General features: G+C 40.8%; 1 protein-coding gene across 3 annotated transcripts in view; it reads left to right on the forward strand.

Moving 5' to 3' along the window:
• The window catches only part of LOC119639438 (histone-lysine N-methyltransferase trithorax), a 65121-nt gene extending 53619 nt beyond the window's left edge, over positions 1 to 11502 (forward strand). For all 3 annotated transcript variants that reach the window (XM_038036816.1, XM_038036817.1, XM_038036818.1), the window contains 6 exons: positions 87 to 422; positions 522 to 725; positions 794 to 9770; positions 9831 to 9964; positions 10681 to 10856; positions 10957 to 11502. In XM_038036816.1, coding sequence (XP_037892744.1) covers positions 87 to 422; positions 522 to 725; positions 794 to 9770; positions 9831 to 9964; positions 10681 to 10856; positions 10957 to 11130 — 10001 coding nt within the window. In that variant the 3' untranslated portion in view covers positions 11131 to 11502. The remainder of the gene's footprint in view (positions 1 to 86; positions 423 to 521; positions 726 to 793; positions 9771 to 9830; positions 9965 to 10680; positions 10857 to 10956) is intronic.
• Positions 11503 to 11596: the final 94 nt, after the last annotated feature.

Below are 11596 nucleotides of genomic sequence, written 5' to 3' on the forward strand. Positions count from 1 at the left end.
TTATTTAACTTGCATGATATTGAATTGGAAAAATGTTGGTTTCCTTTTTAATTTGTATTTCGTCGTGTTCCCTCTTCTTCTTTCAGTATTAAAATCCGGTAAAGAACAAACGTCATCGGCTGCTTTTAATACAACGAATATGTTTTCGCATTTCTCTGTTAGCGGCCTTAAAGCTAATAGTTTTGTTCTACGTCAACCTCGTTTACAATTTGATTCCATTTGTGCGAATACGGGTGAACGCAATCATATAACACAATCCGTGAACGCTGCAGCAGCTTTGGCATTATCAGCTTCATTACCGAAATCCCTAACACAAGCTATATCATCATCTGCGGGAACGCCCGCATCAACTGCAGCATTATTGTCGCCCACATTTTCCTCATTGAATGGCTCCAGTTCCTTACTGCAAAATGCTCAGACAAGTATGTTTATCTCGCTTTTAACGCTCCCTCTCTCTCTCTTTCTCTTTTTTTTTACATAAATATACACATATTTTTAATTTATATTCATTTTCCTTAAAGATAATTCTGCTTCGGTTAATCAAAGTATGCTCTGTGCGGTTTGTTCTACTAGTATACATTCAAAAAGCTTACCACAAGCCACTAAATATGGCGAATTATCCTGTGAATATTGCCGTAAATTTATATCGAAAATTGCTAAAAAATCGCTTGCCATGAAGAACTCTCCTGTGATGAAAATAACCCCGGTGCAATGCAAGGCTGATGGTGAGTGTTAAAAACTATAGTTGAAAAAAAGTATTCAAATTTGCATAATTTCTTTTCGGCTTCTTTAGGCAATTGTTCGATCGTGCCGCCATTGAAAGCTGGACATGTGAAAAATTTTAAGAAAGTCTACAAGGAGCGTTGTGGTTATTGTTGGCTAAAGAAATGTCTACAAACGTTACAATTACCCAAAGTACGCTTAAATGCCGTTCTTCCCCTAATCAATAATAGTTTAATGAAAAATTCGGCCGATACGAAATTGCGACGTGATTTGGATGTAGATGTACATCCCACGAAACTATTGTCTGCACCTACCAGCGCGATTAAATGGAAGCCTTTATTAGAAACCAGCGGGTGCACTACAGATCCATTGAAAATTAATTTGAAGGCTAATCCTTTAACCGAGAATGTAACATTTGGCAGTGTGCCTTTGTTAAGACCAGCTATTCTTGAAAAACCGCTCTTCCTGAAAACTACCATCGAGCCGAAAGTCGAGAAAGTTGAAAAACAGTTGACACCTCCTTTAAAATTAATGGAGGGCGTTAAAGACGCCAAACAGACGGATTCATTATTTCTAATGGAGGCACCTCTTGGCAGCAGTAATTTTTTGAAAACAAAACGTAAAGACAAATTGACAGATAAAGATAAAGAACAACGTCCTCATACTCCTAAAGAAATCAAACACAGAGATCTTTCTATCCTGGACCAATTAAAGGAAGAAGACAAGGCAAATATTCATGGGGCCGATGAAAAACCTTTGGCCAGTTTTGTGGTTAATGCCCCATCAGCAGCAATACCTTTATCAATAGCGACAACAACAACAACAACAACAGTGTGTACAAACGTGATTTCACCTACAAATACGGTGACCACAGTATCAACCGCAACAACGACCATCAGTCCTTCTCATATCAACGTTATCTCATCGTTGTCACCTACAACGGAGAAACGTCAACGTATCGATTTAAAAGGACCACGTGTTAAGCACGTTTGTCGCAGTGCTTCAATAGTGTTGGGTCAACCGTTGGCTTTGTTTGGTGACGAAACGGAAGGTGGCACTGCCGCCACTTCTGAGTCAATGAGTCAAGAAACTTCCACAACAACAACTTCGAATAAGAAACTAATTGTCACTGATGAAAATGATAACTGTGCCTCCTGTAAACCGAAACTATCAACAATGCCTAACGTAGAGACTACAAATGCTTCGACGAATTCAACGGAATGCAATTCTGAACCCCCCCTGAAAGTACCAAAACTGGAGAGTACAAATAAAGCATTAATGCCCGTCTTTAAAACTACATCACGACCAAATCATTACGCCACTCATTTGGCCGCGTTCAAGAAGTCATCAAGTACGGTTAATGCTTCTAATCTGTCATACGGCTCTCATCGACGTCGCGATGCCGTGATTAAGTATAAACTTTTAATTTCAATTGATTTTTGGGAAAATTATGACCCAGCTGAGGTTTGCCAATCAGGTTTTGGACTTATTGTCACTGAAACCGTAGCGCAGAGAGCTCTTTGCTTCTTATGTGGTTCGGCCGGCCAAGAGCCTTTATTATTTTGCGCTTGCTGTTGTGAGCCGTATCATCAATATTGCGTACAAGATGAATTCAATCTTAAGCATGGGTCACTCGACGATACGCTGTTGTTAAATGAAAGTGCTCTCAGTGTCTTAAACGGAGGCAATTCTAACTCGTCTATTGCTCGCTTGAATTGGCTATGTCCGCGTTGCACAGTTTGCTACACGTGCAACATGTCTTCCGGTGCAAAGGTCCGTTGCCAGAAATGCCAGAAAAATTATCATTCAACTTGTTTGGGCACTAGCAAACGTTTATTGGGTGCCGATCGTCCACTTATCTGTGTTAATTGCCTCAAGTGTCGGTCTTGTTCTACCACAAAGGTCACCAAATTTGTGGGTAATTTGCCCATGTGTACCAGTTGCTTTAAGTTACGAAAACGTGGTAATTATTGTCCGGTTTGCCAGAAATGCTATGACGATCAAGATTTTGATCTTAAAATGATGGAATGCGGCGACTGTCATCAATGGGTTCATGCCAAGTGCGAAGCGCTCACTGACGAACAATATAACTTATTGAGTACGTTGCCCGAATCTATAGAATTCATATGTAAGCGTTGTGCTCGAAAAAGTCAAGAAGCTAAGAACAGAGCTTCGGAATGGCGGTATGCTGTTAAGGAGGAGTTTAAAACAAGTTTAATGAGCGTATTGAAATTGCTTAGCAAATCACGTCAAGCCTGTGCATTGCTCAAACTTAGTCCGCGTAAGCAATTGCATTGCACATGCGGTGCGGGCAGCAATGGTAAAATTCAACCCAAAGCTCTCCAATTTAATATAAATTCTACAGTACCAGAGGGAGACTCGCAAAGCAGCGTAGACGTTTACGAATTCAATGATCAGCATGAGCGCGAATTCGATCACAAAGGACAAACGGAAACTATTTACAAAAAATGTGTTTGCCAAAATGCACAACAGAATAGCTCTCAGCTCAGTCTAGTGGAGATTAAGCAGAAAATCCATGCGGGATCTTATGTCACTTTAGCGGAATTCAACTACGATATGAATTTAGTGATTCAACAGGCTAGTTGCGATGAGCTCGTAATAGCGTACAAGGAAATACTCAGTGAACAATTTCCATGGTTTCAAAACGAAACACAAGCTTGTACCGATGCTCTCGAAGAAGATATGTATGAAACTGCGGGAGCTGCTTACGGTTTGAATACATCTTTAGACAACGAGTCAGAATATCCTATGGATGTACGCATATCGGAGACCAATAATAATAATAATGATTGCGAACGTAATGCAGCCTTAATTGCCGATCTACCAGCTGACCTTGATGAATTGATGTATAATTTGAAAATACGTCCAGATGCCAGAATATGTTTGCTATGTCGCCGTGTTGGTGAAGGAATGCCTGAGGAGGAAGCTCGACTGCTTTACTGTGGCCACGATGCTTGGGTTCACACGAATTGCGCACTATGGTCAGCGGAGGTTTTCGAAGAGATTGATGGCTCTCTTCAAAACGTACATGCGGCCGTGGCCAGAGGACGTATGATCAAGTGCGGCGTTTGTGGAAATCGTGGGGCGACCGTGGGTTGTAATGTGAAATCTTGCGGTGAACATTATCATTATCCTTGTGCTCGCTTACGTTCTTGTGCCTTTCTTGCCGACAAAACTATGTACTGTCCCGCTCACGCTGCGTCTAAAACGGCAGCATCGTACGAAACGCAATTTGAGGTTACACGACCTGTATACGTTGAGTTGGAGAGAAAATGTAAAAAGATGATTGAACCATCGAAAGTACAGTTTCACATTGGTTCTTTGGAAGTGAAACAATTGGGTCATATATTACCGCGATTTTCTGATTCTAGCGAAGCTTTGATACCTGTCAACTTTCTTTGTGCTCGTTTGTATTGGTCATCGAAAGAGCCGTGGCGTTTAGTTGAATATACTGTACGCACCCTCATTCACAACTCATGTACGTCTTCGTTGATCGCGGGCGGAACTTTAGATCCTGGCCGCAACTTCACTGTAGATCATACGCAAACGAATAGCGCCCTCATACAACTCGGTTTGGCGCAAATTGCTCGTTGGCATACAAGCTTATCCAAAGGCGAATACGTAGGTAGCGGTGATACGGAAGACAACGATTATTTCGGCAGCTCTTTTGCAATGGCAGTGGATGAAGAACCTCAAACAAATGCTGACCTCCTACCGCCCGAAATTAAAGATGCTATATTCGAAGATTTGCCTCATGAACTTCTTGATGGTATTTCCATGTTAGATATTTTCAATAAATGTATGAACTATGAGGAATTGGGTAACGAGCAATCGAAAGATGGCACGATTAGCACGGCAACAAACAGTGCTCAGATATCTGCTGACGAAGATACTATGGCTTCCATAAGCGCGTTCAGTAAACAACTAAATGTAGATATGAGTAATTGGTGTAGCTCTGCTAATCACGTAGAAGATGCTCTCTTGTCTACAACGACCGTCTCAGCTACACAGCAGGCCCAGGCTAGATTAAATAAACTTAAGAAGTCCTCGTCTCCATTGGTTATGAGCAGTGATAGTGTGGCAGCTATTAAAAGACGTAAGATATCTGAGGGAATGTTGTTGTCTCTAAATCAACAACGAAGCCAAAAAAAGGATGTGGTAGCAGCAGTCAGTAGGCGTAACGATTTTACTTGGAGTGCTGAGAAACGTTACAATCTGAACTCAGATAGTAAGGTTAAATTAATGCAAGTAGATGGTGTTGACGACACCATAAGCGAATATCGTTTCATCAGTAATGAATCTACTACGGCGGCTACTATGAAATGCGAACGTTGCCAATGTCATTATCGCAACTATGAATCGTTTCAACGTCATTTGGCTTCGTGTGAGCCTCTAAATTCGTCTGCTAGTGAATCGGAATCCGAAGGCAGTCAAACAGGGGCCACGACTGCGATTACAGTTGAGCAATTACAGGAATTAAATGCAAAATTTGGCGGTCAACGGGCTACGTCGTTGCCCTTTATACAAACTATACCTACAACGCAGAGTATTCCGCAGTTAAGTAGTTTGCAAACAAGTCTTGGCGGCTTACCATTGCAATTGCAGGGAGTGGGCAGTCTACAGAATTTGCAGAGCTTACAGCAACTTCAACAATTAACTCAGCCGCAAGCCTTGAGTGGAAACTTTTTCATTTCAGCTGCTCAGCCAAATAATACGGCCGATGAATTGCATTTGTATACGAATGCTTTGCAGGGATTGCAAGGAAATTTGAATGGGGGATTTACATTCGCTACACCTCAAACAGTTACACAGAATCAGCCGCAACTTATAGCAGTCTCCACTAATCCGGATGGAACGCAGCAAATTATACAATTGCCAGCAACGGCTGCAACCCCAGCGCCAGCTCCCACTTATCAAACACTACAGGCCACCAACACAGATAAGAAGATTGTTTTACCGGTAGGCGGAGGCAAACCTATGAAAACTATGGCTACCAAAGCCGCTCAACAGGCTACCGCTGCAGCAAAGAGCAAACTAAAAGCTGGAACAGCTGTAAAACCAATGCAGATTCAAAAGTCTACGCCGCCAGTTCATAGCGCCACACAACAACTACTGAATCAACAGTTGCTACAGCAGTTGCAACAAGCTCAACAACAAAACACGGCGACTGCACCCCAATTACTTTTTCAAGCTGCTTCAGCACCAAATCAACCACAGATTATAATGCAGCAGCCAGCCACCCAGAACATAATATCTTTCGTCACGACATCTACGGAAGGTACGCAGCAGCCACAACTCCAATATGTTACATTGCCTACCGCAGGTACGAGCACCGCAGACTTTAAACCGCAGGCACAAGGTTCCACATTGTTTACTACAACGAACAATGCCCAGCCATTGTTACAAACCGCTTATCTGCAAGCGGATGCCAGCGGTAATCTAGTGCTAACAAATACCCCTCAACTCTTAACTACACCGCAGCATCCTCAGGTTATAGGAACACTGATACAACCGCAAACGTTATTAGGCGGCGGCAACGTGATTACGGCTACGACGACATCAACGGCCGAAGGTGGGATGCCCGCGAGTCAAGGTGGACAAGCTCAACAACAGCAAGTTATTATCAGCGGGGGAACACCCTCGGGGACGAACGGCTTGGAAATGTTGACAGGGACTGCAACACCACAAGTTATTTTGGCCACCACAACGCAGCCGATGTACTACGGGCTCGAGACTATTGTACAAAACACTGTGATGTCATCGCAGCAATTTGTTTCAACTGCCATGCCAGGCGTGCTCAGTCAGAATGCCAGCTTTTCGGCCACAACCACGCAAGTATTTCAGGCGAGTAAAATTGAACCAATAGTAGATATACCAGCCGGGTATGTGTTACTTAACAATGTAGATGCTAATGGAGCGGCTGCCATATTACAAGCACAAGCGCAGCCGCAAACGCAAACAACTAATCAAACCAGTAATGCCCAGGCAGGCCAAACTAATTTTATCCAGGCAGCTTTGCAACAACAGGCAGCCGCACAGGCAGCTTTAGCAGAACAACAACAACAACAACAACAACAACAACAACAGCAGCAGCAGCAGCAGCAAGTGTTTCGCATACAGACTCCCCCGGTTACGACAACCAACACAACCGGGCCTAGTACAGCGTTTCCAATACAGACGCCCCAGCTTGTTGTCACTCAGCAATCGCAACAACAGACGACACCGTCACAGCAGTTTTTGGAAGCTGCCAATGTGCAATTGGTGAGCGCAAAAATAGCTCCAACTCTAGCTCAAGTCAAACGTGTTAAGACAACGCCATCGGTGGTTACAGTTTCCAAAGTTCAACCGCAAGTGGTTAACAAAGTTATGCCCAATAGTGCGATAGTTACTGTGCCACAGCAACAATCACAACAAAAAATCAAACAAACCCAACAACAACAGCTTCTCCTTAATAAAACCGTAAATGCTACTGCGCAACAACCAAACCCAACAGCAATCACCGGGAAATCACAGTCAACTGCAACCAACGCTGTTAAAAAAACCAATATGATACGTCCACTACATAAACTGGAAGTGAAACCGAAGATGATGAGAGCGGCCGCTACAGTAGTAACCAAACCTACACCGACGGTCACAAGCAATGCCTTACCAACGCCGCCCGCCAACCAACAGGTCAATAATAGAATGGCCTTGTTAAAGCCACAACAACAACAACAACAAAATTCTGGCGCGACACCCATCTTGGGGCAACAATCTAGTTTGCCTCAACAGCAAGTCATTATAACAACATCACAGGCGACACCACAACAGCAGCAGCAAATCACAGTTTCTATTGCTCATCAGGAACAACCGCAGCAGTATACCGGGCACAGCAATAACAAAAACCATCAACAGCTGATCGACTACGTAAGTCTACAACAAATCAATCAAACGAATCAACAACATTACAATGTAGCCGATGCACTGCTGCTGTTAGATGAAAATTCTCAACCACAGGTACCGCAACAACTATCACATTGCAGTTTTAATTCGAACAATTTCGAACAACAACAGCAACAGCAACAGCAGCAGCAGCAACAACAACAGCAAGCGCCAACAGATATAAGTACCCAAGTATTGCCGACCATACAGCGGATGCCAACATATAGTAACGTTAATATCGTCAACCCTTTGCAGCAATATAACAATCATAACAGTAACATCACAACAACTACAGTGAATTCAACGACAACAACAACGACAACTACGACGGTAACAACCAGACCTACTAATCGGGTGCTGCCCATGCAGCAAAGGCAATATGAACAGCAAAATGCGAGCAACAATCTTAACGGTTGCTCATCGCTCGGAATAGGCCATCTAACATCAGGTATGCCTCCAGCAATAGCGATAGTAGAAAATGGAACAGCAGGAAATATAAAAGTCGCTGGTAACGAAAACAAAATTGCTTACGAAGCAGAAGTTAAACAGATACTTTTACATTCGCCTATACCGAGCGGTATGGAGGGAAATATCAACAGCAATAGTAATCGATTACAACAGCCAGAACAACAGCAACAGCAACAGCAGCCAACTGTTTTGCATAATCAGCAATCATTGCAAGCAAATTTTATAAAGAGTTCAGTACCTTCATCTGTGCCACCTCCGCCTTTGGCTTATAATATCCCGGACATGGTAGAAAAGGCCACAAATAAAATTTCTGAACAGCAAGAACAACAACGGAGTACATTAGATTTTGTGTCTAATACTGTGGTCAATGAATGTCTTATAACGGATCCGAAATTTCCTCCCGAAGATGATGAAGTCATCCGCATGAATGCGGATGACTTAAATCAAAACGTTCACGTTAAGACTCATAATATGGATGAAGAAGAGGAAGAGGATACATTTAGTTTGAAAATGCCTTCATCGGTTGATACGAACGATGAGTTGTCTGTTGATAGCGATGAACCGGCAGTGAAAGCTAAAATTAGTAAGATTTTGGATAATCTTACGAACGAAGATTGCACCGATTCTCTTGCCACAGCCAGTACACTTGAAGTTCATTTAAACGCATGCCAACATGGTTTTGCTGACTTAGAGGCATCTGTAGAAAATGTTACCTCCCCCACTCAGCAGCAGCAGCAGCAATTAGCAGCACAAACAACAACGCCCTATTATCATAACGCAACGGAGGACGCCGGCGTATTTATTGCTGTTCAAATGGCGAATAATATACAGGCAGAGTTAAAAGAAGCTACATATGAATTGACCGAAAAATTACCCAATAAATTAGCGACTTCATTAACCGAACCTAAGCTATCGACGACGCATTTAGCAGGTAATTGCTCTCCAACTCTTCCATCTGATAACGGGTTAACAACATCGCCAAATGCCAATGCCAACCTGAATACGTTGTCTTCTCTACCTGCTACAGTTGTTCAGCCTCCACCATCCCAACCACCCTCTAAAGATCCCAAAAGAATAACGGGACCTCATTTACTGTATGAAATACAAAGTGAAGACGGTTTTACATATAAATCCACTTCGATCACGGAGATTTGGGAAAAGGTGTTCGAAGCAGTGCAAGTAGCACGCCGCGCTCATGGTTTAGCCCCATTACCCGAAGGCCCTCTAGCCGATATGAGCGGTACACAAATGATCGGACTAAAAACGAATGCTCTCAAATATCTTATTGAACAATTGCCGGGTGTAGAGAAATGCACCAAATATACTCCAAAGTATCATAGGCGCACCAGCGAAAATTTTACTAATTCTACGACAACAACAACAACGTACAGCAATTCTGTAAACTTGGGCAGTTCAACGGTTAATGCTGCTTTAGTTGGTTCGCTCGACATTGACAGTAGCAGTCTGGATTACACTTCCGATCAGGAAGAGTTAACAGAAAATCCATACGAGTGCGCAAGATGTGAACCGTATTCAACACGTTCCGATTACGATATGTTCAGTTGGCTAGCTTCGCGACATCGCAAACAGCCGGTACAAGTTTTTTTGCAACCATCCGATACGGAATTAGTGCCGAGGTAAATGATGATAAAGTTACACTTTTTCAAGTTTATTTAAATTTTTCTTATTATGCATAGGCGCGGTACGGGTAGTAACCTTCCTATGGCCATGAAATATCGTACTTTGAAGGAAACCTACAAAGATTATGTGGGTGTCTTTCGTTCGCATATACATGGACGTGGCCTCTATTGTACTAAAGATATTGAAGCCGGTAAGCTCCTATTACTTGAATAGCGTCAAAGATGGGAAAGAAGAGCATTATAAATTAGAATTTGATTAGGCTTGCATATACAGACATTATAATGACATTGTGTGTTAGCCAAACGGGTCTTGATGGGTAGTTTTGATTATAAGTAATGGGTTGGAAAAAAAATATTGCAACACTTTGCTGATCATAGGGCAGAAAACACCACTTGATACAAGTATATATTAAGTTTGTACGAATGTATGTAATACTCAGAAAGAATTGAAATAGATACACCTTCTCGTTTGAAATCTTTCTAAGCTTGTCCGTCCATCTGATCATCATGTTTTCTTGCGTTCAACGAATAAACCGCAAAATTTTTGAAATATTTTAGCGAAATTTGATACACTGACGTGTGTTTAGTACAAATACGAAAGCTGTTAAAAATAGCTTGGATCGGACCACTTTTTCGACCAATTTGCATATATGAGTAACTGTGAAACAATGTAAAGTATTTAATGGTGAGTCGCGACATACTATAGTGTTTTTTATATGTTAATTGGGATTGTTCAAAATATTGGGTATCGTTAATTAGATTAGGTTAGACTTATTTCACGTTTTTTTAGAGCCACAGAAGTGTTGCTGAGACGTGAGAACAAATGTTGTTTCTTGATTTTTGCCAAGAAAGTTGTATTTCTGATTGGCAATTTTAAAATTTTGATTAAAATTTGGTTGTTTTTTAGGTGAAATGGTTATTGAGTACGCTGGTGAATTGATACGTTCGACTCTAACCGATCAACGTGAACGATATTATAATAGTCGTGGTATCGGCTGTTATATGTTTAAAATCGATGAAAATCTAGTAGTGGACGCAACAATGCGCGGTAATGCTGCTCGTTTCATAAACCATTCATGTGAGGTAAGGAAACTTGAAGTAAAAAGACTCAAAGAGAGAGAGAGAGAGAGAGAGAGATAGATAGGAAAATTTTATTCAATAAAATTGTAATTTTATTTTACAGCCAAATTGTTATTCCAAAGTAGTTGATATATTGGGTCATAAGCATATAATCATTTTTGCTTTGAGACGTATTGTACAGGGTGAGGAATTAACCTACGATTATAAATTTCCATTTGAAGAAGAGAAAATACCGTGTACGTGTGGTTCGAAAAAATGTCGCAAGTACTTAAATTGAAATTTCATTCACGAAGAGCATTAAAGTAAATTTTCTAACGTAATGTTGATCTTTATACTCATAGATTAAAAACAAGATTTTCTTTTTTTTTTTTCATAAAAACAAAAACCCAATATATGTAAAATTTTTAATTTAAGAAAAAAATATTTGAATTTTATGTGTGTGTTTGCGTGATGATATTATTATTATTATTATTATTATTGTCTTTAAAAACAGTATTCATGATTTTTGTGTAGATGAAAAAAAAGTAAAGATTTTATCATTTTTTTTTTTTTTAATTCAACTAATAAAACGACTTAATTAAGCTTAATATTAATATGTTACTAATTAATCTAGAGATATATTATTAAAAAAAAAAAAAAAAAAAAAAAACTAAATAAAACAACAAAAACTCTTTACATGATATAAATTTTATTTATTATGGCAATCTAAGTGTTAATGAAATTTGTTTAAATAAAAAAGATAT

Source organism: Glossina fuscipes, unplaced genomic scaffold (assembly GCF_014805625.2).
Source record: "Glossina fuscipes isolate IAEA_lab_2018 unplaced genomic scaffold, Yale_Gfus_2 112, whole genome shotgun sequence".
NCBI lineage: Eukaryota > Metazoa > Arthropoda > Insecta > Diptera > Glossinidae > Glossina > Glossina fuscipes.